Source organism: Aspergillus oryzae, chromosome 4 (assembly GCF_000184455.2).
Source record: "Aspergillus oryzae RIB40 DNA, chromosome 4".
NCBI classification, from domain to species: Eukaryota; Fungi; Ascomycota; class Eurotiomycetes; order Eurotiales; family Aspergillaceae; genus Aspergillus; species Aspergillus oryzae.
In genome coordinates this window covers 2,954,010-2,981,941 of record NC_036438.1, presented here as the reverse complement: position 1 = coordinate 2,981,941, position 27,932 = coordinate 2,954,010, and the positions used below count along the sequence as shown (strand labels likewise).

The following is a 27,932-nucleotide window of genomic DNA, read 5'->3' as shown; positions in this document are numbered from 1 at the left end:
TTTTGCTTATCAATCACTGATTGACTTGGAATCATTCCCATTGGTCTGTTCGCCATTTCTTCTACTGTAGAATACCTATAACGTTGTGTATCTACTCAGGAAGTTCTACAAGGCAGGATTCAAACAGATAAAGGTTCTGAAATCATTCAACTTCTAAGGTACTGGCATCAGTCATGGTCATTACTCAACATGGATCTTGGATCTTTCATTTTTCATTAGTGCTCTCGGGAGACAAGTCAATGGTCTAAATTGCTTGCTATCATGAATCATCCAACCATTTCGAGTCTCGTAGAAAACTGTAAAAGTTCTCAACCCTTGGCTTCAGACTTTTGAAAACAATCGAGCCCATCCTACCCAACCTGTGTAGTCTATAATGGTGGACCATGTGTTAACTCTTCATTGCCATTTCTGTACCACAACGCCTCCTCGCTTGAACTCGGCCAGATCTCCAAGGGCAGCCGCTTTGTCAGTAAGCTCTTTACTTGGGAATGTGGTCATCAGCACCCAGGGACGGCTCTGGCTATCCGAACTGGCAGCAGAGACAAATTGATAGACATCACCAATCGTATGCGTGGTGTTGAATCGGGACGTCAGGCGTGTTCCGTCACCAAGACGGACCTGAAGGGTGATGATCGGCTGCGATTCATCCACATTAGGCTTGGCAGGTTCTGAGTTGATCTGGCCGGCAGCAGGGGCAGTCGGAGGTGTTGGCGTTCTCACACCCGGCGTCGGGCTGCCGAGGCGCTGTCCAGGACCAGCAAAAGGCTTGTATTTCGGCTTTGGTTTCACGTATTTTTCTTCATGCTGTTTGATCTCCACATCGACCTCCTGACCCGGCTGCACATTCATGATGGAAAGCGGAGCGCGACCCTGGCGAATACCATCAAGAATTTCCGCGTTTCGGGGGTCGTCAGAGTGGTAAAGATCACCGTCGTCCACGGAGAACCCATCAGCCCAGAAGTGTAGTGTCCGCTGAACACGCTGTGGTAGTCGCGCGGCAGGTTCGTTTGGAACATCAATGACCCGACTGGGGGTGTCATCGCCACCGAGAGTACGAGCGGGACCTGTGAAGAAAGACCGTCGGGGTTCGGAGCTATCAGATGCTGGGACCTGAGACCTAAGAGATATTTAGCATTTACGACCGCAAAATTCTGCTTTACAGAAGCGCCCTGACTAACCGTTTTGCTTTTTCGATGATCTTCTTCTTGATATCATCGGGGTTTTGTACAGCTAATCCAGACTTTTCACCTCCAGCAAACAAATCCTGGTTGACTGCGTCATCTTCCTCCTCCGAGTCATCGCCACCGCCGGAGGAAAAATCACCCAGTGTCGCGAACTTCTTTTTCGGGGCGGATTTGCGTGATGTGGAAGATGGTTGCGGGGTAAACGATGGTGACTGAGAGGAGCTGCCACCTAGGGACCGGCCTGCGGACGGCGCAGTTTCGCTTCCTCCAAGAGTCTGGCCAGCGCCCGTGTTTCCCTCCTGTAAAGCTTCGTCTTGTTCGGCAAAGAATTCAGTCACGGCGGCCTCAAGATCCCCTCCATTAGCTGCGAGGTACTCCTGTGCCTTTGAAACAGGGGAGTTAGCGGGAGATATATGCATGCGCGAAGAGGAAGGGGACTTACATGTTCAGGACGTACTCCAGTCATGGCACAAAACTGAGAGACGTCCTCATCTTGAATGGTGGGACTACGCTCCATGCTGACGGTATATTAAAACCCCAATAGCTTGTAGCGTTATCAAGCTAGTTTATGTGAAAGCGCGGAAGTATTTGTGATGAGGCCAGAATACTTGAAGGAGGGACTAAATAAGGGAATCCGAGGGAATGGAGTGCAAGATATGCGAGATGATGCTTAGTTCATCTCCGAGAAAGCTGAAGAACAACAATTGAGGGACCAATGAGGTACGTCACTGTTACCTGATTGGTCATCGGAAGAGGGGATCTTCCATTGATGCCTCAGGAATCAGTGGGGGATACTTGCCTTCCATCATGGAGAATGAAGTTCGTTCTTGGTTGGAAGATATATGGACAGTATATCTATTTCTATCCAGTAAACATAAACAGCACTAGGATGTACGACTTAGTGCTCTGCACTTGTTGCGATACACAGAACTACAGGTGGCATCTCAACCAGTCCTTCCAGTGCCCAATCATCGCCGTTTGCTCCATTGGGTCCCATCGTCGTAACTAAACCGATTGGAGAGTATTATAATTACTCAACTTTTAGCATAACAGTAGTACTAAAGTGACGCAACAAATCATGCAATGTGGCCTGGTCGATGAGGCGTCAATGATACCTTGAGTAAAAGTATGACATTCTTACCTCTAAAGAAGAGTACCATATCTGATTAGTAGCTTTGGTGTTTCGTTGAAGCGGCATGTAGTTCCTGATTACATAACCGGTCAGGTGTATCCAAGCATCAACATATACGACGAGCAAGGTACTATTAGATGCAATTCTAGCCAGACCCAGCAAATCCAGGACGCCTGTTATTTGCACACCGAAAAAAGGTTTAGAACCTGAACTCGTCTCTTTGGAATATCCTTCCGAGCCAAATCACTACCACCTCCCGTTGATATTCCCCCTACGACCAATCTCCGATCGCACTCCGTTGGTTGACGGCGCGTTCTTCCCTTACCCCCGCATCATGGCTTCGGGTGACCACACAAGCTCGAGCGTGGAGCTCTACGAATCCGGCTTGACCGTTCGTTCAGACTCGGAGAATTATTCGGCCAACAATGAGTTATCCGAGTCGACGTCGAGTTCCCCTCTGATCCTCTACAAACCCCCTACAATCTGGAGTATCTTGCGAGGCGCCGCCATCAACCTGGTTCTTCCCTTCGTGAATGGACTCATGCTGGGCTTTGGTGAACTATTTGCACATGAAGCAGCCTTCCGCCTAGGATGGTCTGGCACGAAGGTACGGTTACCTGATCGGTTTCTGCTGTGCACCCCTGCCTGCAAACGGGGTCTCCGCATAGTATCAACGGACCATGCTAATACTGTAATCTTGCCGCTAGATTTTCCCTACCTATCGGAGATCAGTCGGTCCTGGTGTGGAGGTTCGAGAAGTTCCATCACGGAGGAATAACAGTTTGCGAGACACGGCGTCTTTGGAGTAAGACAGATGCTGGGAGCTAGCTCACTATAAGACTCTGCGACCGCGCTCACACTGAAAAGCACAACAACACAAACAGAATTATTAGCAAGATTCTTTGATTATCTTTTACTACAGCATGGGACGTATACGTGGGAATTACAAATGTACATAGATCCTAAGGCATGAGTAGTACTTGTACTGTCTGGCTGGATGGCGTCTGGCGAAGCACCTCGAGTTTGGCATGAGAGCGATGACTTAGCTGCAGCTGTATAGCCTTCTGATTTAGCGACAGCTAGTCTACCATCATCATCATTATCATTACTATCTTGGCCGATATATTATACCATTTATATAAACAAGCCGGTAAAAGCCTGGGGTTCTCCGGCCGCCCGGCAGAAAAACGGGCTTGGCGCAAAAAGTCCGATCAATCGGCCGTTGTCGCGCTTCTTCCCTTCAGGAACGTTATCCCCAGTTCATAATTCGACTTTCGCCTCTCCGTTGGCTCTAACTGCAAAGATGCTGGGAGGAGCTGGCCTGAAAGGGCGTGGCGCTATGCCTGTCATTGCCCGGCAGCGATTGACTGCCTTCTCACGCTCCAGTCGATCGGTTCGTTTATCGGGATGCGTTTCTCCCCCGTCGGCGAATACTAAACACTGACAGATGTCTTCATTCCGTCCCCATGCTTCGGGATTCCCTGTACGATACGGGAGGTTGAACCAGTCGCTTGCAGGAAACTTGTCGTGGAGGCCTGCCTCCTCCATTCATCATGCGTCGGCCGCACGATTCAATTCCACCGCTTCCGCTGCCTCTGCTTCGACAGCCACTGCTGCAACCGCTGTAGAAACCGCCGCACCTGAACAAGCATCCGATCTTTCTGACTTTGACATCACCGCCATTCCTGAGAAGATTGGATATCTGAAAGACCTAGGACTCGACTACGGCTGGGGCCCTTCGTCCATGATTGAATACTTCATCGAGCATTTCCACATCTGGGCTGGTTTGCCATGGTGGGCTAGTATTGTTGGGACGGGTCTTTTGGTCCGTTTGGCTCTGCTGAAACCAATGCTTAGCGCAGCGGATGTCTCCACCAAAATACACAATCTGAAAGACGTTGTTGCACCCCTCCGGGCCAAGATGGCGCAGGCTGCAAACGAGAAGAGGCATGCGGACATGATGCAAACGAGGGCGGAGTTGCAGCAACTCCACAGTGATCATGGTATCAAATTCTACAAGACAATGATACCATTTATTCAGCTTCCTTTGGGTTTTGGCTGTTATCGAGTTGTCAAGGGAATGACTTCTTTGCCAGTACCCGGATTGGCTGCAGAGTCTGTTGGCTGGATCAAGGATCTCACGGTTGCGGATCCGTATTTTTTGCTTCCAGCTGCTACAGCATTTGCTATGTATATGTCTTTCAAGGTATGACCGGGTATGCCTCTATACCCCGAAAGGCAAAGCTAACTATTATCACAGAAAGGTGGAGAGAACGGTATGAACCAAATGGCGAACTCACCCGTCGGCAGGGCTGTTCTATACGGAATGCCTGCCTTTTCTTTCGCGTTTATGTCCTTTTTCCCTAGTGCTCTTCAGCTTTACTTCCTATCCACCGGTTTGTTTGCTTTGGGGCAGGCATACATGCTCTCGTCTAACAGCTTCCGGCAATTTGCCAACATTGCCATTCCTAAAAAGCCGGTAGAAGCTACCGGAATGTCACCCGAGGAGCATGGCCGAGCGATCCGCATGATCCTCGACACCCAGAAAGCGGATAAACCCATGGAAGTGCCAGCAGTAGAGGAGGGCCAAAAGCTTAGCTTCGTCGACCGTACGCTCAATAGCGTCAAAAAGAATTACGATAATCTTACAACTGATGTGAAGGGAAAGTTAGACTCGGCAATGGGGAATGAGCCCAAGAAGAACGCAGACGGGTCGCTGGCGGAACCCGCTCGGCTCAGCGAGAAGGACCGCAAATTAGCGGCAGACTACGAGCAGAGGAGGAAAGAAGAAGAAGACTGGAAACGGGAGGAGAGAAACCATGCGCGACGAGAGGCCCACCTCAGAGCTCTGGAGCTTGAAAGGGAGAAGGCCCGTTCCGCATTCAAACACTCCAAGCAAAGGTGAGCACGAGGTTATGCCACACACGCGGCCATCTGCATATCGAGACTCTATTTCATTGTATAATATGGCGTGTACCATTCAACTCTCTGTTTTATGTGTTATTTAGAATGAACTCGGACTAAATAGAACATCCGGCTGTTTCTCAGTTTCGGAGGCTACTTGTTAACAGGTCGAATATTGGAACAAACGCTTGATACACTATCCTTTTTAGCGGCAACAATACCATCGTCCAGTACATTATACTGCACAAAAAAATATCAAAATGCAAGCCTTCCTCAGAAAAGTGATGAACGCGTTGTTGCATGACGAAGAACACACTGGAAGATGCCTGATCTCGGACGACTACTTGGTTGAGAACACGTCAGGGGAGCTGAGTCTAAGACTCAAAGTGGTCCACCGAGGACACCATTTCCATGCCCAGTTCTTTGACCCAGAGAGCCGTTGTAGGACTGGCAAGCTTCCTCTAGGTAATGTTAATGTACGGATCTTTCTTCGGATTAGATCCTTGGTCGTACCGCGACGAGATCTTTTAGATGTGGGTAAAATTCTTCAACCTTCAGCTCAGCGCAAACCTGTCGCCGATCAGGATCCATTCCAAGTCAGCATGCAGAAACCGCCTTACGTACCTTGACAAGGCCATCCGTGAAATTGGCATGTGGATAGAGAGCAAGTTCTGCGCCGGCAAAAGCGTCTTCGCGTTTGAGGAAATCCTCCATTTGCGCCACTCTCTCCGAGAATGATTTAGTCTCGAACATAAAGCGTCTCATCAACGTGGCAGAGGACACGTCAAGGCTGATAGTAAGACCGTAGCCACAGATCTAATGACGCGGTTAGGAGAATCTCAGCACTTAGGGCTGACTCACGCTGGTGAGATCCATGAACTGCGCATATGACCTGGGAAAGGCCTCGATCAGAAACACACGCTGGTGTGCGTTTAGATGCTTAGATATTTCTATCTTCAAGAGAAGGCTGAGTAGATCGTCAGGAACAGCTCCGTTCTCGTCCACGGTGCTTTTCACTGCAAGCCACTCGTCCCCGGAGCCGATGATCTCTAGACGACTAACGATCTCGTCGGGATTAAGATGGATGAGGCCCAGGTCCGCAGCAAGCCTGGTTGCAATAGTACTCTTTCCCGATCCCGGACCTCCTGTGCATTGATCAGATGAGACCGTTTGTCCTAGGGGCACACTTTCAGCTTACCAATTATGAAGATCACTGTCGCGACCTTCGAATTATTCTCTGGGCCTGATACGGGGTTTCCCTTAAGCGGGATCGTGGCCCTGTCTTGATGACACGCCGATTTATCGTAGGTCCGGCTGCAAGCCTCCCAGAGCCCAGAAAAAGGCAGGGCCGACCAGAAGCGTCGGGCGACACTCTTCGTATTGACTGGGTAATTGAATAGATTGAACAGCAGCTGAGGAAACATGGCTATGGAAGACCGCAAGAGACAACAAAGGAGCGTGTTTGCCATTATGTGAATGATGGATACTGGAGCACGCGCTATATAAGAAATTTATGGTGAGGTCCTTGTTTACTGTGATGCGTTTCACATCTCGTTTACACATAGTCGCTGACTCGTTGCTTAGTCGCCTTGACGATGATGGTGATGATGAAAAAAGTGCTGAGAATAGAATCCTTTCATTAACATTTTCTTGTCAGCATCTTTCTATCTCACTCTCATCGATGAGGACACTCAGGTACTACCTCTTAGTGAACAGCTGCTCTGATATCGTTCTCTTCGGTGAGTATACAAACCCTGAACTGGGTTTCTCAACAAAGGACTGACTGACAGGGTACAGGAATAAAGACTTCGGCGATAACCAGTGATCTGTAAGACAACGAGGCCTGATAAATGGCTAAACTTTCCCCTTATCCTATCCAGCTCATGTCTATTGCGCGGACGGATCTAATGCTTATCTAGGATGGACTTTGAGGGCAGATACAACGGTTATTTGGTGCAGTGGCTCGAATTGCTCGTCTCCATCATCATCATAATCATCCTTGTCGTGGAGGTTATCCGTAGGGGACTTATTCGTCTCGACGACCAACGTCCGCGGCGCCATAGGCTACAGGATGCCAGGGAGCCCATCACGTTTAGAATCATCCATCTTGAATGAGTGTGGCGCTACTCCTGATCGACGTTCCGTTGCGAACCGCCCTGGTTGATCTCGTCATGTTCAGTATGGTAGGTTTTCAGTATACTACCGCTTTTTGTCTAGGTGTTGAGGCTGATCCGTTTCGCAGATAGGGCTGACACTTTTCTATCTTATGGAGGCGGTATTGTTGTGCCTGATATGGCTTCATGAGTTTGAATCGGGTCGCGATAACTCCATGGTTTGAAAATCTCTGTACTATGAATTGACCATGGGGATCTTGAAGAATAGTACAGGATGATCGGGACGTCGGCAAACCAGGCCACTAAGCTTTCGGGGCTTTTCTCCCAAAAATAAACATCTCATGGACAGAAGCAATCCTTCGGAATGGAAATGCAAGGTGATTGGATCTTACGCAGTCAAGCCTTGAGCGGAAACAAGACCATTGTAATTACCAATACTGACGCGAATGAAGATCTTCCACTCTCTTACTGGAATTGGCAAAAGCTTCATGCACGTCCATTCAAGCGTCAGCTCAGCAATCGCTAAGCGCCTTCAGTCATCCCTTTCAGATAATCTGACACTAGAATAAATTTGACAGACAAACCCCCCCCAACACACCTCGACTGGGGTACCGACTCTGCCCTTCATGGTTTCCCCATAAACAACCCATTATAATACCTCCCTAGTATAAAAACCCGCCATGAATCTTCCTCCACCGTTATATCTCCTCTTCTTTCTCTTAATCCAATCAGTATACAGCGTCCAGACATGCTACTGGCCCGATGGCACGCCCGCAACAGAGGACGTCCCCTGCTCCGATGAGAAATACGCATCCTGCTGCCGCTCCGGGAATCTCTGTCTCTCGAATAACTTGTGTCTAAACGTCGCCATCCAACCGTACGTCTTGTCCCGGGGCGCCTGTACAGATCCGAACTGGGACTCGGATAATTGTCCGCAGTATTGTAGTATGTCTTACTTTACCCGGTCTCATTTCCATTCAAGTACATGATATTTCTCGTCGAATGTCATCATATCTCCATACCATCATGTCATATCAGAAGACCCAAAAATATCCAATGTAAACTAACAAAACACCCAAATAGCGAACGTCTCCCGCAGCTCAGGCTCCTCTCTCTTCCCACTGGGTCTAAACAGCAACGGACTAGCCGAATACTGCTGCAACGATCCCGTAAGCAACGGCTCCGAGGTGACCTGTAATTCTGCATCGGGGAGTCCCTTCTTCGTGCCGGACGCGACCCTTGTTGCTGGGTATGCGGCCCTTGCGAACGTCTCGTCGCTGAGTGCGTCAACTAGCGCGTCGAATAGCACGTCGTCTTCGTCGTCTTCGAGCTCGAACTCGAGGGATGTCGCGATTGGCGCTGGCGTCGGTGTGCCCTTGGGTGTTATTGCTCTGGGAGCGATAGCTTGGGCGCTTTGGGAGAGGAGGGCTAGGACGAAGGGTCTTGCTGCTGCTGCTGCTGCTGCCGCCAGTGGTGGTGGTAGCGTTAGGGCTGGTAGTTGGGCTGGGGGATATGGCGCTGTTGCTACGTCTGTGGCTGGGAGTAATTCACAGTATGGGATTCAACAGTATGAGACGGGGCAGTGGAAAAATGCTGCTCGTCCTGCGGAATTGACTACGTCGGCTAGGACGCATGAGCTGGCATCCTGATGCGTTGCAAGGGGTGTGCATTCTTAATGTCCTGTCGTGGTTATCTCATGCCACGAGAGAGGCTCTTTCCTCAGTAGATGAATTAAACGCTATATTATGTCATTAAAAATCTAATATGTACTATTATGTTGAGGCTCTGGATTGGACGCGAGGAAATGCCGGAAGCACAGCGTATTCCCTTATGCAGAACTCAGTTGAGGGGCCTCAGTATGGCCTTGTTGCGCTCATCGGGAGCTTGTAAATGCGGGTTAGGGACGCGATGTTATCTCTGGTATACCAGGAGCGGGTCGGCTGCTTCCACTGTCAATATGTATACTTCGTCGCAGGGGAGTCCCAGAACGATTGAGCAGCAGAGCATCACAAGGAGGCGCCGTGGGCGAGTGTTTCTTTCCGAAAGGGAAAGATAGTAGGTGCTCGAGTTCCAGACGCTGAGTCGAAACACGACCATAAGTTCATTTCAGAATCCAAATGATTTGCGCCCTTCGTCACGTCATAAGGATATGTAGATCGAGAAAGCATTGCTCCTTTAGCGGAAAATGCGTCGTCCGCCAACACTGCCTGCTCCCCATGTCACCGATCCGCGAACTCCCAGATTTCCCATACTCAGTCCGGAGAACCCGACACCGCCTCCCTCGCCATCCCGCTTCCAGCGTCGTAAAGCCTCTCGCAAATGCGACGGAAGTAGTTGTCCCCGGTGAGGATTAGGAGGCATCTTGAAAACCCTCTCCCTTGTAGGTTGTACAGTGCCGTTTACCGACTGCTGCGAACTTGCTACACCGGATGGAACCGGTGTCCCGGGGGTACGTGTCACAGGGAAAGACGAGGGATTCGAGGATTCTTGTTTCACCTGAGGCTGTCCGCCGGGCCCCGGCGTACCGGGGCCTGGAGTGCCAGGAGCCGATGCATTCGCAGCGCGCGCCATTGTCGCGGCTTCCTCAGCCTCAAAAGCAGCTATCGCAGCCTGATCGTGCGCCTCCGCCCATTCAGCCTGCACCGTCCGAGCCTTTTCAATGATCTCTCCTGCAAAGACCTTCGTAAATCCGTTTATCGTAGTAACCACACTTGCCGGCACGGACTGTGACAGCGCATGATTCACAATACGTCGCAAGGTCTCTTTCCTCAGCTTCGCTCGTTTGAACAGATCGTACCGCTCGGACTGTAAAGGATTAAAAGCATCGACCAGCAATCTATAGCAACCAATTAGTATCTTCACTTTGGGACACAGAAAACACCCCGAGAAGCAATTTAAATAGAAAATGAAAAAAGGATGGAAGACATACGCAAGATTTTTCTTCTCAGCCTCCGTATCAGTAGCCCCTTCCTCTCTTCCCAACAGTTCCCCTTCATCCTCGAAATCCTCGTCATCATCCCCATCATCTCCGCCTCCACCACCCGTTGCACCTGCTCTCACAGACCCCTCCGCATCAACAGACGACCGCATCTCCCCTCTCGCCACATCCTCCCTCTCGCGCTCCTTCTCCGCCTTGCTCTTGCGCCCGCGTTTCTTGTTCCGAAATACACCGTCCGCACTTGTACCTCCCAGACTCCCAGTGAAACTGCCCGTCACACTGCCTGCATCGCTAGCAGCGCCGTATGCGCGCGAATCCGCGTCGATAGTCGTCGGGAAGGAAGTCTGGCGGAGCGGGTGCATGCGTGGTCGTTTAGGGTTGGTGCCGAGAGGTTGGGAGGCGGAGGATGAGATGGAGGGACGTTTTAGGGGGTTTGTTGGCGGTGGTGAGGACATGGTGAGTTATTCTCTGTCTATCTGGGGTATATATCGATTTCGGGGGTGGTGTGTTGGATCTTATGGAGATCGCTCACTTGGTGTTGTTGATTTAAAAGTTGAGGTATGTATCGAAGGTTCACTATCAAAGGTCCGATAACTGATTTGACGCCTGGGCACGCTAGTCCGCTTAGGGTAGGTACCCATGCCTGGGGTATCCAGTACATACTTTAAATCAATACTCTATATTCATTCGTTTCCTAGTGGAATAGCTGTGCAATTCATGATGTGAATCCTTCTATTTCAGGTAATAGGTAAGATGCAGTCTGTTAGAGAAAATAGCAGAAATATCTTGGGGCCGAAATCTCACTATTAGCCCTAATTCCATCAGTCAACGTCAAAGTCCCCCTACTCTACCATGCTCGCTTCATGAAGCATCGACATGTATGTGAATAGAGACAAAAGCCATCCGCCAACGGAGAGAACGTACGGGAAGAGAGACGACAAGGTGGGATGGCTACTTCTAAAATCATCGTAATGGAACTAACATGAATACGAAAAGCATTGGAAGTGATTAAAGCTGCTACGGAAAAGAACCCCTGTTCTGGTCATGTTGCCGACATACCAAGTAAATTGATTAACCGAAAAACCATCCAGGCCATGATACTCAATGAACGTCCGAACAGTAGCTTAAAACAGCAAAAGCTCAACAAAACCGGCTCAGTAATAATCCAACGAAGCAATAAACAGACACGATAGGGAGAGAAGACAGTAATGACAAAGCAATTTCAAATCCGATGAATCAGCAGATCACACGAGGGATGGATTGACGCCCCTTAGATGCGCTCTTCTCCGAGCCGAGGAGCCCCCCCTTTCCAGTCAAGCCGCTCATAGTAGCGGAAGACAAGATCATAACCATCCAAATCGTGAACGATGCGATCCACACGACGATATCCTTCGATGTGCTCCACCTGGGACTTCCGACGGGCCGCCTGCCGTTCGATGTACTTGGCCTCGCCGATGCCGCTGAGCTCGGCATCACTGGGCTTGTTCTCAAACAGAGTCACGGTGAAGCGACCCGGCTTGAAGATGTTCACCACCTGCTTCACAATACCCGCAGTGGTCTGGCCGTTCTGCGAATGCGGCACATTGGTCTCAAAGGACGCATAGGAGCAGTGAGGCTCGGGCGTCACATGCACCGTGAAGTAGTGGGTGTTGGCCTTCGGGTCCGGAGTCGGGATGACGCCGTTAGCAGAAAAGCCGCAGGGAGTAAACAGGTAGGCATCAATGCGCGAATCGGGGAACTTTTCCTTGGAATAGACATCCGAAAGACCACAAGACTCGGAAACAACAGTTCCCAAGGCGTGACCCTCCGTAGTCAGTTCCGGTGGCAGAATGCGGGTACCATCCGTGTCCTCCAAATCCATGTCTGAGTTGTTACTGAACACGTCGACATGGTCGCTGTTATCCTTGTCGAAGTTGCGGTAGCGCTTCTCAGCAACAGCGGTGGCATTTTCCAGATAGAACTGCTTGGCATTCTCTTCATCCAAGTCGGTCATCAGCACCTCAAGCGTCTCATCATTGGCATCATCTCCCTGCGGCAAACCACCTTCCGGAATCTGAAGGAACTTGGTCTCCGTGACCTCCTCATCACCCTTAGGGCTGGCCGGAGGCGTGAGTAAGGTGTTGGGTTCGGTCAGGTAGAGGTACCAATGCTCGCCGTTCATCTTGCCAATCATGTAGGCGCTGCCGTTCAAGAAGAGCCTGTCCATAGTTCGCACTTCGTCCCTCCAGCTGCGGTGGGGACCGCGCTGGCGGTCCGGGAACAGGAAGTTCTTACGGCTGTAGAACACACGGTACGGGGCAGCTGCAATGCCAACCCCACCGGAAGGAGCCGCGGACTTAGGAAAACCGGCGAACAGAGCAGCAATCTCGAGAATGCGGGGCAGCCCCGAGAGCAAGGTGGTGGTGCCACATGTCTTCAGAATAAGCTTGTGAGGCCAGACGAACATGCTGGACTCTGACAGAAGGTAGGCATCCACGTCCTCGGACGAGACAATGGAAAGCACCTGGCAATTGACGAGATCCAGCATGTCCTTCCAGACCTCCTCCGGCACAGCCTTTAGGCCGGTAGGTTGAGACGAGCCCAATTCATTGGCGGACGGGGCAAACCAGACCTCCAGAAGCTTCTCGGGTCCTGTTTCTCATTAGAATTTGCACTGCATGGCCGGATCATGATTGTGCACGACGTACCTTCGAAGGCGTTGGTAGAATCAAGATCCTGCGTCACCTCATGGTTGATGGTAAGAGAGGGGGTCGCCATAAACGAAGATGGCGACTGCGTATAGTTCTTGGGGATCCCGATGTAAACCATCTTGACTGATTAACAGGTTAAGAGGCGAGCTGGTGGCAATGATATGAATTTGAGATGTGCAGTGAAGCGACGCGCTCGATTCGTGGACCGTAGACAAGAAAGCCTAGGAAGCACTATCTGCTGCCCAGACGAACAGGGGGGGATGTCCGCCTGAGAGAGAAGGCCCTGAACGAGTCGGGTGAAAGTGGCACACAGCCAAAAAAGGTAGGGTCCAGCAAAAGCCTTGAAGGGCTGCTAGGGAGGGCGGAAAGAGAGGGAAAGGAGGAAAATGCCTCTGGCGAAAGGAATGGTGACTATCAGTCGCAAACCCTCGTACTGGAAGATACCGATACCGGTAAAAGTATCGGGTCTAGCAGACGAGGATATCTGCTTTTCTAATTGGAATAAGGGAAGTTGGAGAAGAGTGGGAAGGCGTGAGTCGCGTTATCGGGGCCTGAAGGGCAGTGGGGATTAGCATTGCATCCACCACCAAGACCGTCACCACCAGGGACAACCTACTTCGCAGGCTTGGACAGGTATCGCAGTAGATCCTTCGGGCTCATAGAAGGCTAAAATGCAATCGAGCTCAAAGTAGCAAATTGTCGCGAGACGCTACGAGTCTGGACATCTGCAAGCGCTCACGGAGGAATTGCCAGAAATCGAGACTGGTATATCAATTGCTCCAGCGAAGAGGAGAGAAGGAGGTGCAGAGCACGGTGGAATCGAAAAGCAGAAATTTATGTTGACGTGGGGTTAAGAAGCGTGCAGGTGAATCCTGATATTTATTGCCCTCTTTCTTAATTGCTGTTCGGTGTGTGGGCCCGAGAAAAAGTCGTGGGGCGCAAAGCGACGGGAGTGGTTGACGCTTTTCGGTTTAGTTCCAGGTTGGGTTGGGCTCGTTCGCAGAATCTGAGAGAATGGAACGAGACCTGAAGAGAAGATAATAATGTTGATCTTTTATTCGAGACACTTGGCGTACCGTCTGAACTACAAATATGATATATGAAGCCTTTCAGCTCTCGTCAGTCGGGGGAAGTGGAGGAAGAAAAAAAAGATGATCGATCGATGCCTGATCTTGAAGAGTGGAGGAAGACGAATTCCTAATGGTCGTGCGACACTCCTTGTCTCTTTCGTCCTTTTTTTTTTTTTTTTTTCCTTGTGGTTTTTTATCCCTTTTTCTGACCAACCCGGCTTAGACTCCCAAACGGTGGGCGGTGAACAGGGCGGGCTGAGTCAGCCGGAAAGTGACGTCGGTCAGGAACGCGGAGAGTCGAAAATTCAGATCGAAGCAAGTCAAAATGTATCCAAAAGTGGCGGACGTGCATACTCTGAGTATGCGCCTGCAAGGTTCACTGCACCCAACCCCTTCAATTAAATGACTCATTATAATACTAAAAATCCAATGAGGCATTTTCTCTCCCTCCAAAAAAGAAAAAAAAAATAATTTTTAAAGTCAAAAATGCTATATGGTATGTGTATTGAACATCGGTAACATCGCTTCCCCCAACGCCGAAACATCAAATAACCTATCCGTCCCACCGCCAATATTATGTGCTAAAAAAAGTAACCCTGAAGGAAGGGAAAAACAAAAAACAAAAAAAAAAAAAAAACAATGATAATAATGACGGGCCAAAAGCAAGACGATCCAGCACAAGAGGGGGCCTAAGATCTACACTTCCAGGATCGCATGCACCATATCAACCTCCCCCGCTTCGCTGATCTTGGCTGCGAGAAATTCTCCCACTTTACCATTCAGGCGCCCACGTAAATCCTCCGTGACGACGCCATTATGCCCATTGGCAAGTGCCGTGCGTCCCTCACGCAAAGTGCCGAGGACCCCAAATAACACAGTGAGCACTTTCTCTGCTTCGGGCCGTCGCGGATTCTCTTCCGCCATACCGTCTTTCAGTAGGGCTCCGTAGGTTGGTAAGTTAGGCAGGATCAGGACCCGCACGGCCTCCGCTCCCCCAACAGCCTGGAGACCAATAATGGCTCCATAGTGCGCCCCGAACGGCTTCGACGGGTCCAGGAACGTTTTCAGGCACGACCGAGCTAACCGGGGCTTGAGCGTGTGGGAGGAGTGTGAGTACTTTTTGGCAATGAGACCCAGAAGAGATGCGGCCAGCTCACGGAGGGCAAACTGTTCGGATAGGTCCGCATTGCCTCCAAGCTGTCGACCAATTAGACTGGTTAGGATGGGAGGAACCAGAGATGCAACCTAAGGCGTCCACGCGTTAGAAAGCCCGTCCACACGGGAAAATCGGAGGCAAACTCACATAAGGATCTACGTAGAGTGATTTATTCTGCACCAGAGCCTCCGCCATGCGCATCACTTGGGTCAGGACGAAGATGTCTTTCAGGCCATGCGTGACTTTTTCGGAGATAAATTGTACAAAATACGGCACTAGTTGGTGAAGTCCTGGGTCTTCCCTCAAGCTCGAATAGGCCGACGTTCTGTACTCCTCACTAGACTCATCCAAGAAGGCGTTGCAGACCTTTTCGAAGTATAATTGTAGTTCCTTGGATAGCACATGCTTGACCAAGGGCTTCACGGCAACATTCCCACTGCCACTCATTGCCGCCAGTGTAGAGTTTGCATTGGGACCCTTGGACATCAATTCAAGGTTTCTCGAGTCCGCTGAGGTAGGATTCTGAGGGATCGATGGCTGTACACCCTCAACGGCCAACCAGTGTGCTAATGAGAAGTCAGTGAAACATCAACACATCTTAGCGAAAAATTCCAATACCAGTGAAAGAGATCTCTCTGGGCACCTTCGGCAACGGTGCATTAATCAGCTTCTCAAAATCCACCTCCTCATCCTCCACATAGAATAACGGTTGCCCTGGTCCCAACGACGCCTCCCCGAACCGCAGCGGCCTTGTAGACTCATATCCATATAGCGGCTCCACATCAAGCACGCGCAGAGCCTGCGCTATGTCCTGTGTAGTGAGGAGAGTGCGCCGGCTGTGGCGCATGAACTTGAGGGCTTCTTCAAGCACCTGAGCGATACGATATTCAACGTCGCGGGCGAGGTTCTCGGTTACATCGTTGTTGAGGTTGACGATGCCGACGGACTCGGCCACGTCGCGGATATTATCGGGATTCCACACGGACATGTTGAGGTGTTTGGAGTTGCTGGTTTGACGGGTTGATGGTAGTCGCGTGAGTGACGATGTCTGACTCTAATCAATGGGATAGAGAGTAATCAGATTATCGCAAAAAAAAGAGAGGATTCGAGGAGGGTGAGGGGCATTCTGGTTGCAATTACCAGAAGTACGACTGCTGTGTACAGCACGGAGCGGTGATCAGCTTGTGGTCCCTGGCACCTTAGATAAATGAGCTTCGGAGGTATGAAAGAAAGCAAGCGGAATTATGGGTCTCGGTGTTACAATATTCCCCCCACCGCCTTCTCTTTACTCCGTACCAGGTACTGGTGGTATACTTCATAACAAAAACAATGACATGCGTTGCTCCTGGGCTATTATTAAAAATTACTATTCTAATTAAGTGGTTCAGAATAAACAGGCTCTTGTGAACATAAACACAAACTTTCCGAGGTATCAAAATTTCAGACACAAATCAAGCATCGCAAACCATTCTACGCATTCTTCTCCGCCAATTTGGAACCCTACCATTACCATCAAAACCAGCTGGCTCGGCCAGAGCATCAAAGGACAAAGTCGTTGCATCTATTTGGCTTCAGCGGGAGCCACTGTCTCCTGAGTCGTAACGGCCGTGTCAGTCTTGGCCGGCTCTTCGACAGCTGGCTGCTTGGGTTCCTCCTTCGGAGCCTCCACCAGGGCTTCCTTGATTGCTTCCTCCTTTGGGGCCTCCGGGGCCGGTTCCTGCTTGGGTGCTTCTTGCTCCGGTTTGGCCTCCTCGGTAGGTTCCGCGGGGGCAGCGGGGGCGGGAGCTGGCTCGTTGTCCTCCTCAAGGGCGACCGTACGAGCGCCCTCATGAAGATCAGGAGCGCTTCCACCGTAGACCTTGGGGAACTGTTCCTTGACGGCAGGTGGGAACTCCCTTGCCAGATTGGCGCCGTTGGAGATAGGGTGGAACTTGCGGGTGGTGTTCTTGCTCAGGAAGACCTTGATCGCCGCGAACATCCAACCCATGATAGAGGGGACATTGACGAAGAACTTTTCCCGAAGCAGCTCTGGATAGGCGGTGGCGAACACGTCAATGGTCTTCTTAGTAGCGGCCTTGACGCTGGGGTTCATGCGTAGGAAGCTGACGTTCAGATAGTCATGAACCTGGATCATCTGATAAGGATCCTCGCCTTCGTAGTCGATAACCGACGTAGCTTGGTCCATCTTTAAGTCTTTGACGGCAAGTTCCATGAGTGCAACACGCCAGTTGATGAACCTACACGCTGTCAGATATGATATACCCGGTTTCACTGGGAGACGTTGACTTACTCATCCACATTTCCAAACGTAGTACCAAGATCCTTGACACCTCCATAAATATTCCAGGTGATAACGGTTTCCTTGCCGTCGGCGTCCTTGTACGTGCTCAAGTATCCCAATCCGCCAAACTTCTTGGCGCTGTATCGACCCTCAACCAACGCGGTGGGACGTGTCTGCTTGCGCCACTGCAACGCCTTGGTCAGCTGGTCCTCGGCCAGCTTTACATTTCCCTCGTTAGCACGAAGAAATTTGATCAGAACGTTGACCGTCGGAACATCGCTGGAATCCCTGAGGGGGACACCCCACATTTCATCATGACCACTGTTGGAGAGCACAGTAGGCAGACGATCGAACAGCTGACTCAAAGCAGGGTTCTTGGCCAGATACTCAGGCTTATTGTCTGCAGGTTTCTCCTCTTTCTGCTGCTCCTGTGCGGGCGCAGGTTCCGATGGCGCATCTTCCGCTGCCGGGGCCGGAGCCGGAGCTGCGTTTTCCTTCGAAGCTTCTGCGGCAGGTGGGTTGGTGGGTTGCTCAGTTGTAGTGTTGGCGGCGCTCGGACCAGACTCCGTGGGTTGCGTCTGTTCTGTTTGGACCTCTGGAGCTGGGGTTGCGGTTGTTTGGGTTGTGGTCTCGGCAGTCTGGCTAGGAGGCTGGGTTTCGGGGACAGCCGAAGAAGCAGTCTTCTCCTGCTGATCAGCCATCTTGATGTTTGGGGTCGAGGGATAGAAAAGGAGGTGGAATGGATGGGTTAGGAACTCGACGGGCGCTGCTCTATAGGACAGCGAAACTGTGCAGGAAAGGAATAACAGTGCAATGGTAAATACTCGATGAACGGTGGAGAGAGAGAGACAGAAGGAAAAGGGAAAAAGAAAGTCGAAAAACAACAGACGAAAAAGCAGGCCACACAGATCACATGCCCTCAAGTCACGAGGGGCAGGAAATTGACAGGAGGGAAAGACAGTCAAGGTCAGTAAGATTAAATTTGGTCTGAATTGGTTCTGATTTGATTTGCTTTTTAATCTAGCAAATGAGCCTTAATCTAACGCGCGGGAGCTACTATAAATATCCCGAGTTTTTAGTAGAGTCGAGAAACCGTTTGGATTACTCACAGATTGCTTTTTAAGGGGGGGGGTTTGAAAAGACGAAAAAAAAAAAAAAAAAAAAAAAAAAAAAAAAAAAAAAAAAAAAAAAGAGAGAGAGAGAGAGAGAGATACATTCTTGACCAACATGACACATACAGACAACTCTCACTCGACCTGATTTGTTGAGTTGACCATCCCCGATCCGAATTATTTGATTTCTCTGGTTGCGATCAATCACATTTCCTCCAGGATACAAAGTATAATTCATCATCGATCGAGAGAAGAAAAAGAAATTCACCTTCAGGTACTCCGTACGTACTACCTTTTCTCTCATGGTGGCCTAACGACCGTCTCGGCCTACACGAAGCATGTTTCAGGAGCAACTGAATCGTTAGTGCCATTTCCTTTCATTTAGCTACTGGCCCGTTCTCGGAGCTGCCCAGCATGAATAAATCATGTTTCTCAAGAACAGCGAGATTGTAAATTTTTTGACTTTCTTTATTGTTTGATTTGTTTCCCGTGTGTCACCGTTGTTGACCCTGTATATATATATATATATATATATATCCATATACATATATCCATATACATATACATCCACCAAGGGTAACTAATAACTATACAGTCAACCACAGTACATGCAATGACTAACTAGGGCTATTGTGGAGCCCCTACGGGTGTTGGCTGCTGCCTCTTGATCACCCCCTGATTGTGACTGTACCACTCAGACACGCATGAACAACCCTTGGTAAGGTTCTCTCTCCCAAGTCACATCCAGTTTCCATGGCTACCTCTGTACAGTAGGTCAATAATTCATTCCTCTTCCCCCCCCTCTCCCTTAACGAAAGCTAGTCATACATCCACTTATCAGATCAACGGTGCCCTCATCCTCCGATTGGTTCCCGCACCAAATGATTTATCATCATCTCTCAACGGGACCAAGTCATTTGGAACATGACTGGTCTCCGTAGCAATAGGAATAAGGGACGGAAATACCCATAGTGGTCCTCACAATTGGTAACATAGAACATGGAGATCGCTGGGGAATATACAAATATACAAAAGTAGCATAGGTATGAGGTAAAGATAAAAAAACATAAAAAAAAAAAAAAAAAAAAAAAAAGATAATAATAATAGGCACAGCTTAGCAATGATCGAAAAGAATGTCAGCAGGAAAACGCAGCCACTACTTCCCTTCCCTCAAGAACTTCTGGGAAATCTGGGGCATCGGCGGCGGAATAGCATGGGTAGTGTTCTTGCTCGCACCCTCGTCCTCATCCTCGTCCATTTCTTCTAGATCTACCGAATGGCTAAAGGGGAACATTAGCACACCTACGAGAAAATCCCGTAAGAAGGGTCACATACGCAAGAAGTTCTTTGATATTCCGCATCTCGTAATGCTTTTTCCTTTGCTGCTCAAATTGGCGATGCTTCTCCTGGGCCTCTTCGGGACTCAACAAGTGATCCGCATCGGCGCTGGCCTCGCCATTGGGCTCGTTGGCCCCCATAACTACATGCTTGTCGCTCCGGTGCGACTCATTGCTCAGACTCCGCGCGCGTGTGATGCGATCGCTGCCTTGGGCCCCAACACCATCAGGGATCGACTCCTCCGGCTCTCCTAGCTCGAGATCAGGAATCTCATCTTCAGCAACTGCTTTCCGAGGATCTTTGGTTGTCTTGTCAAGTTCGTCCACAACCACCCCTTGCGCATCGATCAAGCTGTCTTCAGCTTCTGCAAGTTCCATTTCTTCTTCGTCCTGGCTTGGATCATAGCGCGGCGCATACGGTGTTTTGGGTTCATCGATCTTCATCTTAGCTGTTTTTTCCTGTTCGGTCAGGTAAAGATTTGCCTCATCCCATTTCAACCGTGGCGAGTTCTCATCGTGTTGAACACTAGCCACCGATTGGCGCCGAGAAGCGGTCCCAGGATGGGTGGTGGAGGAGGAGCGGCGACGGCCGGCGTTTTGTAGGGTATTTTGCAGGGTGAGCTCCTTCGTATCCATGGGTTCTGTAGAGGGAGCGCGTGGGGCCAAAGTTTCGTGTGTTGTTTGAATGCTCTGAGAGCTAGGGTTCTTCAGGATACCCTTCGGTCTCTTGTGTGTTTCGTCCATGTTGTGCACCATCGTATAATAACTGTTGGCCAGAAATCGGACGAAAAGGGAAGAACAAGGCAGAGAAAACGAAAATGGATTGCGGAGAACAAGGCGCAATAAAAGGAAGGAGGAGCAGCGATGCTCTTTGGTCAAGGAAAACCTAGTCAGCTGAGATCGCAAAGATCATGAAACTGAGGCTGAGTGGTCGTCAGAATGATGCGGGATTGGAGGGGTACTTGAGCCTCCTAAGGCTGACCAAAGTTTGCTGTGGAAAAGGGGTTTTTTCTCAGCTGAAGAATCTTCCAAGCCCTCGGACACGAGAAAGGGTCGGGTGATTAATGGCAGGTTGTCAGAAGTAGTCCTGCTCACCACGTCTAGAAATGGAAGGATGGTGAAAGTGCGAGTGACAAGCGGAAACAACAGTTTCATGAACTGGCACGTGGGGCCTGCTACCGATGACGTCGAAGGGCTTACCTACTAAATCAACCCATAAATTTGAACACCACCATAACCCTAATACTTATACTTAGCGGAGAAGAACAAAAATAAAGAAAAGAAAAGAAAACGCCATCGTAGTCAACGAATTCCATCACGGATGTTTTTCGTTTGATTACTTGCTCATATCAAATGCCAATTACGGCTGCTCGGAAACCTCAATTTTATAGACCTTTATCACGACATACTTCAGCCCCTATAAAAAGCAAGGAGAGGGTAATAAGAAATTGTATATGATGAGCAGAGGGCCACCACTCCTATAATCTCTACAGTCCAGTCCAAGATGTAGAACTCCAAAGATTCTGAACCCAGAAAATGGGGGAAAGCGAAGAGAAAGCAGAATGCCACCCTGCTTAAAATGGAAGATAAAGATAAAGAAGAATCAATCAATAACATGTATAGGGGAATCTTATAATAAGATAAGACTAAGAAAAGACGAACGCAGATAATAAGAGAGGGAAGGAATTCAAATGTGCCATTCCTGCTCTCATGCAAGATATATGAGACGCTGATGTAACAGAGTACAACTACAGGGCAGGAAAGTCTCCATGTTGGCAAGATATTGTAAATAAATGCAAAAGGATTAGTCAGGCGTAAAGGGTAGAAGAAGGTTGGGTAGAAAACATCGAGAAAAAAGAAAACCAGGTAATGGCAAGTCATGAATGGTATCGTGTCATAACAGAAAGAGAAGTCGAAGAGCCTAAGCTCCTTGAAAAATCACATGCATAGTTGTAATGAATGTTATGCGATAGAATCAAATTCTTCAAGCTCGCGAAGTCTGTTCCGCGCAAGCTCGTCTCCTCCGTTGGCCGACAGCTGCATCCAGTGCAGTGCCAAACACATGCTCTGCGGGTCAGACTTGGGGTCCTTATCCCGTCGGAGTAACGTCTCTTCTTTGAAAGTATCCCGCAGAAAAGTGAGGGGAAGGGTAACACGGGGGAGAAGCTCCGGGTGAGTGAGATAGAGAATTGCCAACTCCCGCTGGGCGACTGGGTTCCCCTCTTTCGCAGTAATGATCCACATTCCGGCAGCATCCTCAATAGCATGACCGGGTCTTGCATGCACGTCATGCCCATGAGGAGGGTGACGCCGGCTGAGCTCTTGGGAGACAATGTTGTCGGCAATTTCAACCATGCTGTTGCAGATCTCGTCCTTCAAGCTCAGGGCAGCCAAACCAAACTGTAAGAATGCGGTTCCACTATCGGTCTTGTTCAATGTCTCGCCGGGGACAAAGGATGAAATAAATTGCAAATCACGGAAAAGAGTCTTTGGTTTTACTTCGAGGATTATACCACGCAGGGCCTCCACGATTTGGGTTTCCGTCGGGGCTGAATAGTCAGAGGGGCGGGAGTCATAGATGACTAACTCGTCGGTAGGAGACATTGGAGTATGGGTGGATCTGGCCGAGACCCGATTTGCCTGGGTTCCTAAGAAGCTGTGGCGAGCTGCTCTCCTTCCTTGAATACCAAAACTGCGTCTTTGGCAAGACGGTTCATCGACGAGAGGGAATTGAGTTTTGTCGTCATTAGCTGAGTTCAGTGAGGCGATGACCAAGGCGCGTAGGTCACGTAACGCTTTCAGCTTGGCAAATGGGCTTCCATGGCGTGAGAAGACCTCGATCAAGCGACGAAACACGGCTTTGTATGAGAATGGGGATTGATCATCAAAACTCGCCTTGGCATCGCTCGTGGAGAAAGGCAATGTTCCGATCGTGTGAGGTTCTTCTCCCTCTAAAGGTCCAAGTGATCTGCTTCTTCGCGAACTTGGCGATGTACGACGGATGGCTTGGCGGATCAGCCGCTCGTCGTACTCTGCATAGAACCGCTGTATCCGAGACCGTTTCTTCATTTGCGCTTGGATTCTCTTCTGATCTAGGGCATTACCAAACCAGGCATCGGTCTCACTGCCGCAGCTCCATACCGGTGAGCCCAAATCACTTAACAGAAGGCTTGTAAGCGTTTGTCGTAATCCATCCAAAAATGCCGCCTTTCCAAGGATTTTACGATCATTGCGTCGGGGTTGCTGGCTTGCAGTCTCACTCAGGAGCGATGGGGGTCGAGAGTATAGGCTGGACGCGCTCGGGGCATATTGTGTGGCCTGATGTGGTGCCGACCAAAATGTGCTGCAGGAATCTCCGGTGCAGGTCGATGGGGTCCTTCCTGGGGAGCCCACGACAGAAGAAGTATCGGCGATAGATGGCTCTCGAGGAACCCTCCACTTGTCAGAGATCAAACTCTGGAAGGATGTTTTCGTATCCAATGGAGGAAGCTCATGTGAGAACCTTGACTGTGAGTCGGATGGACGAACATTATTGGAATATGAATGCAGCAAATTGTTAGGCTCATCACTGGCAATGCTGAAGGGCCGTAAGCTAGAAGAAAGACCAAGGAAACTTCGGTTGCTGGAGCCTTCGTACTTGGCTCGTTCTCGATGGTATAGTTCACTGGCCCACAACACAGGCGCCTCCGCCATAGTCTCTCCCACCAGTCGGCTGACACTTGATTTGACCTCGTAACAAAACCGGTGGATACGCTCCTCACCTTTACAAAAATTCTCAATATTGTTATGGGACAGCCATTTTCGAAGTAAATCCACCTGTTCGTCCGAGAGTTTATTGGGGCTGCCATAGCTCCTTGGCGCCTTCATAAGATCCATTACCTGTAGCTCTGGCTTTTGAAGTAAAGACCCACCGAACGATCTTCCAGTGCCACGAGATCGACTGTCGTTAGGTGTCTGCTTGTAGAGACGCGCGGAGTATATCATCGTCTTCAGTGCCAATGCAACATGTTTGGCTTCCTCATACCTCTTTGAGTTCTTTACATCGGTCATGTACCACATCTTGTCTCGCAGCTTTGCCACCGTGGCCATCATGTCCTTGACTGTTCGCTGCACTCGCTGCATATGGCGGTCGAGCGCGACAAAGTCACTTTCACAGCGTTCGATAACGGAACGTGAAGTCTGAAGGGAGCGGACACTTGAGGTATGCATTGGTTGAAGAATCCACGAGTCATCTGCAAGCCGGGTGGGAAAGTTGGCAGCACTCCGAACAAGCTGTCGGCCGGCGTTCCACCAAGAATGCGCACCAATAAAGTCAGAGGTGTGGTGACAATAAGCCATAGCCCGATCGAACCTTTGCTTGAGGGACAGGCTGCCTGTTTGCAGAGCATCGTGGGTTTGAGAAGCAATTTCAACATGGTCATCGGCCGGATTTTCTTGAATCAGTTTTACAATAGCTGTTTGAAGAGCTTCGAAGTTATCTTCTAGGCCTAAGGTGGTGGATTGAACGTCATCGTCTGATGCATTTTTGGGGTAGGTGGGTTGATTGTCGGAGAAAAGGCTCCAGAGCAGACGTCTTCCATTTTGGGTAACTGAAAATATGGTCCATTCTTCGGCGGATGGGGGCTCCAGGTTGGAGCGACCATAGGGTTCGCCCAAATCGGACAGTTCAAAGCGAATCCGATCGGCATTGCGTGCTAAGGAATTCTGTGGGAGGGACAAGAAATCCATGTCAGTTGAGAAGAGTCCTCTGATGGACGGCCGCCTGGAATAATTATCAACCATGGGTTTGAAAAAGCCCGGCTCGGCTACCGAAGTTCCCTGCCTTTCCGAGACGGATTGCAGAGACCTGAGAGACCTGAAAGAACCAGAGATCCCCGAAGATGGGGTTGGAGAGTTGCACACAGGAGAGCATGTCCTAGGGAAAAGGGTATTCAGTAGACTGAGAATGTCAGTAGCCGAAAGCATTAAAAAGACGGCCGGTGACTCGCGTCCACCTGTAGAGCTAATGTACGACGAGCGCGGGATATGGGCTTGTCTTTCCGAGGCCACATTTTGGAACCGTGAAAGCATGTTCTCAACATGCTGTCTGACCGTGGGACGCGCCATAGAGAAGTGATTCCTATGAGGAATAGATTTTTGTCAGCTCGGTTGCTTATCTGCAGCATTTAGATAACAATGAGACCAACATACATTGACCGTAGGACGGCGTAGACCTGATAATAAGCCTGAAGTCCAACTTGTCCAAGGAGTTTCTCTCGCGCGTCTTTTCTGATATGGAAGTCAAGCAAAAGTCCATGGGCCTAAAAATAGAGTTAAAGAAGGAGTTGGGAAAGGTCTACCAAGAGAGTAGAATCATACCTCAGGGAATGTTAGTGCACCATAGAGAAATTTAGGAAAATACCAATGGGTAAGCAGGAACTCCAGGAAACGATCACGACAGTCCTGGCGATCCAGCTTTTGTAATATGGCACTGCTCAGTTCCATCACCCCAGCGGGAAGTCCTCCATCTGGGTCATCCAAAAGTCGGAACAAATCATCCACCGCAGAGGCAAAGAATTCCTCGGCTACATCCGTCTTCAAAGGGTCTGGAAGCTCAGCGTCAAAATTCAGACCGGGTGGGGTATCTACATGTTCCAAGAGGAATGCACCAGTTTGGAGAATGTCCATGAGGTAGAGTTCAAATTTGGGCTTAGCTTTCCAGTCACTGCCCATGGACCAGGCGGCCAATATGTGGCTGAGAAGAGGATGGAATCTGCTGCTGCCATCCGCAATGAGCTTCGCGCAAACAGAAGACCACACATCCAGGCGCAGTTTGGCTTCAGGGGCATCCGAGTCCAGAGGGGCCGCAAAGGCATTAAACAACATAGTGGATATAGCGTCCGCTCTCTCAAAGGCGAGCACATGGTCCTTAACAGGGATGGAAGTAGAAATACTGCGCTTGGAGAAGGAAGGATAGTTCCGGGATCGGGGAGTTGAAGGGGACGTGAGATCACCGGCATCCCACGAAGGAGCCGAAGATGATACCAAAGCGCCCAGCTGGGCCGGAGTCAAGCTGCACAACCGTTCGAACAAAAACTGAGGGTCGGTGCGGACCAATTGCAGAATTTCAATCAGGTCAGTTCGGGATTGGGGACTCAACTGGACGAAGAAATCCGGGGCGTGATCCACTGTGGGCTCGGGAGATGATGGCCAATCCTCCAACGGGTCCTGCTGGTGAAAGTGGCGCCGGAAGGCAGAATCACAGGATTCCTGGAGATCAATCAGGGTCTGGTAAAGTGAAATGAAATTGGCCTTGTCATCATGTCTCAATCGGTCAACCAAGCCGCGCTGAACGGTGGCGCCCACGCGGACCAGGCGTGCAGAGACACCCATAGATACCTTGGTGGCATGGAGACGCTGTTCCAAATTTTTCCGGCGGGTTTGTTTCTGCTGATTTTGGCGATAACATTTGGCCAAATTCTCAAAAGAAACCTTGGGACCATCCTCCATCGGCACGGATGAGATGGTGCGGGGCGGCATTTCCGAGGGACAACCATCGTCGGAGTAGACGGGTGTTGTGATGAATCGCGAACTTGCGAGGTCCGAGTCTCCAGACTCACCTCTAATCCGACCCGTAAACTCGGGGGAGAACCGGATGGGGGACATGCTGGCAGTCGCAGCAGGTGACCGAGATGTACTATCACATGTTGAAACAGGCCGAATGGAGGGCATTAGATCTGACGTTGAAAAAGTGGGTGAGAACGTTAGCGAAGCAAGCGGTATAGTTCTCGTTCAAATGGCGAGAGAATTGAATGTATTGCGATGGTAGGGAGAAATTGGTAATTATATGCGCAAGAGAAATTGCAGGAAAAAGGGGGGGGCTGACGATCATGCAAACAGGCCCCAAAATAAATAAGTAAATCAATTAATCACTTAGAACGTACTGGTCACATAGGCTAAGGTCGACGAGAGACCATCAGATTGGGCATCGAACATGATGTTGCCATGGGCAGTCTCCCGGCCAAATAGCCAAGAGGACGTGTGAGGTCGCAAGTTGCCCCTAGCTCCAGCAACCGCCTCTCTATCGCATGGTTTAGCCCTTACAGGGGAAGAAGAGAAAGGATGACGGTCCTCATGGGGAACAGTATCCTGTTGAGGGTAATGCGACACGATCGACGGCTCCAGGATTGATAGATGGACGATAAGGGTAGGTGGAAGGCGGGGCAGAAGATGAGGGAGACAAAGGTAAAAGATGGAAGGAAAACAGACGGTGGGATATTATAAAGTAGTCGCGGATTGGGGGGTTGTTCGTGGGAGAGGAGGGGGGGGGGGGCAAGAAACGCAAGTAAGTATAGAAGAAGAATCAAGGAAGAAAATCAATCAATCAAATAAAGAAACGATCATAGAATAGAAGAATGAGAAAAATAAATTTTTATAAAGTCAAATATGGGACGGGGAAAAAAATATGAATATGAATAATAAATCAATAGTAAATATTGGGAGTTTATTAACAGGAAGATAAACTCCGATCTGACGGTCTCGTCCAGACGATGAGAGACAACTGGCTGAATTGGCGGAGGGGGAATGGATGACATGCAGTGAGCAGAAGAGGGAGAGAGGGAAGAATGTGTGAAAGAAAGACCGACGTAAGTGAAAGAGAAGGACTACCTTAGTGGGCGATTGCTTGCCAGCAAATCGAAAGAATCCGGGATTTCTGTATGGCTGGTCTGGATGTACGTTGGAGTCACTCGATCTGTAATGGTTGGACGAACGTGGAGGGGAGGAGGGGGGGGCCAATACTAGTAGGCAATGAAAGGAGACTTTCTTTGGTTCAGGTTAATTGCTGTCTGTTGGCAATATGTATGTATGAGTATGCCACTAAAGTAGGGGAAAATAACAATAGAGTCAAGTTGGGACGGAGATTAAGCAAGCGAACAAGCACGACGCTTTCCTATTTGTTCGCCGTGAGCCAAGTGCCAGGCTGGCGGTGACTCGAATCGGACGGATGCAGTGGAGGGAACAACTGCAGGCGTAC

At 49.8% G+C, this 27,932-nt stretch overlaps 11 protein-coding genes across 11 annotated transcripts; 3 read left to right on the top strand and 8 right to left on the bottom strand.

The window, feature by feature from the left end:
* Positions 1–396: 396 nt before the first annotated feature.
* AO090102000571 (protein phosphatase regulator SHP1) lies at positions 397–1,701 on the bottom strand (the record flags this gene model as incomplete). Its single annotated transcript, XM_023236762.1, has 3 exons — positions 397–1,117; positions 1,161–1,567; positions 1,627–1,701. The coding sequence occupies 3 exons, from the start codon at positions 1,699–1,701 to the stop codon at positions 397–399; spliced, it is 1,203 nt and encodes a 400-aa protein (XP_023091872.1).
* Positions 1,702–2,650: 949 nt separating this feature from the next.
* Positions 2,651–3,125, top strand: AO090102000572 (TOM13-domain-containing protein; the record flags this gene model as incomplete). The annotated part of the gene is made up of 2 exons (XM_001822671.3): positions 2,651–2,923; positions 3,024–3,125. The coding sequence occupies 2 exons, from the start codon at positions 2,651–2,653 to the stop codon at positions 3,123–3,125; spliced, it is 375 nt and encodes a 124-aa protein (XP_001822723.1).
* Positions 3,126–3,763: 638 nt separating this feature from the next.
* On the top strand, positions 3,764–5,221 carry AO090102000573 (membrane insertase OXA1; the record flags this gene model as incomplete). Its single annotated transcript, XM_001822672.3, has 2 exons — positions 3,764–4,522; positions 4,577–5,221. 2 exons carry the CDS (start codon positions 3,764–3,766, stop codon positions 5,219–5,221), a joined length of 1,404 nt encoding a protein of 467 aa, XP_001822724.3.
* Positions 5,222–5,560: 339 nt separating this feature from the next.
* AO090102000574 (adenylate kinase family protein) lies at positions 5,561–6,689 on the bottom strand (the record flags this gene model as incomplete). Its single annotated transcript, XM_023236761.1, has 4 exons — positions 5,561–5,641; positions 5,845–6,036; positions 6,082–6,365; positions 6,419–6,689. The coding sequence occupies 4 exons, from the start codon at positions 6,687–6,689 to the stop codon at positions 5,561–5,563; spliced, it is 828 nt and encodes a 275-aa protein (XP_023091873.1).
* Positions 6,690–8,014: 1,325 nt separating this feature from the next.
* AO090102000575 (uncharacterized protein) lies at positions 8,015–8,983 on the top strand (the record flags this gene model as incomplete). The annotated part of the gene is made up of 2 exons (XM_001822674.1): positions 8,015–8,279; positions 8,418–8,983. 2 exons carry the CDS (start codon positions 8,015–8,017, stop codon positions 8,981–8,983), a joined length of 831 nt encoding a protein of 276 aa, XP_001822726.1.
* A 526-nt stretch (positions 8,984–9,509) lies between these two features.
* Positions 9,510–10,727, bottom strand: AO090102000576 (transcription initiation factor TFIID subunit 11 family protein; the record flags this gene model as incomplete). The annotated part of the gene is made up of 1 exon (XM_023236760.1): positions 9,510–10,727. One exon carries the CDS (start codon positions 10,725–10,727, stop codon positions 9,510–9,512), a length of 1,218 nt encoding a protein of 405 aa, XP_023091874.1.
* An 815-nt stretch (positions 10,728–11,542) lies between these two features.
* Positions 11,543–13,080, bottom strand: AO090102000577 (adenosylmethionine decarboxylase SPE2; the record flags this gene model as incomplete). The annotated part of the gene is made up of 2 exons (XM_001822676.3): positions 11,543–12,903; positions 12,960–13,080. 2 exons carry the CDS (start codon positions 13,078–13,080, stop codon positions 11,543–11,545), a joined length of 1,482 nt encoding a protein of 493 aa, XP_001822728.1.
* A 1,648-nt stretch (positions 13,081–14,728) lies between these two features.
* Positions 14,729–16,176, bottom strand: AO090102000578 (TATA-binding protein-associated factor TAF6; the record flags this gene model as incomplete). The annotated part of the gene is made up of 3 exons (XM_001822677.3): positions 14,729–15,277; positions 15,336–15,754; positions 15,807–16,176. 3 exons carry the CDS (start codon positions 16,174–16,176, stop codon positions 14,729–14,731), a joined length of 1,338 nt encoding a protein of 445 aa, XP_001822729.1.
* Positions 16,177–16,749: 573 nt separating this feature from the next.
* Positions 16,750–18,170, bottom strand: sfh5 (CRAL/TRIO domain protein; the record flags this gene model as incomplete). The annotated part of the gene is made up of 2 exons (XM_001822678.3): positions 16,750–17,425; positions 17,479–18,170. The coding sequence occupies 2 exons, from the start codon at positions 18,168–18,170 to the stop codon at positions 16,750–16,752; spliced, it is 1,368 nt and encodes a 455-aa protein (XP_001822730.1).
* A 1,567-nt stretch (positions 18,171–19,737) lies between these two features.
* AO090102000580 (PP1-complex regulatory subunit GLC8) lies at positions 19,738–20,674 on the bottom strand (the record flags this gene model as incomplete). Its single annotated transcript, XM_001822679.1, has 2 exons — positions 19,738–19,861; positions 19,917–20,674. 2 exons carry the CDS (start codon positions 20,672–20,674, stop codon positions 19,738–19,740), a joined length of 882 nt encoding a protein of 293 aa, XP_001822731.1.
* A 1,206-nt stretch (positions 20,675–21,880) lies between these two features.
* AO090102000581 (uncharacterized protein) lies at positions 21,881–26,629 on the bottom strand (the record flags this gene model as incomplete). Its single annotated transcript, XM_023236759.1, has 3 exons — positions 21,881–25,037; positions 25,109–25,218; positions 25,277–26,629. 3 exons carry the CDS (start codon positions 26,627–26,629, stop codon positions 21,881–21,883), a joined length of 4,620 nt encoding a protein of 1,539 aa, XP_023091875.1.
* Positions 26,630–27,932: the final 1,303 nt, after the last annotated feature.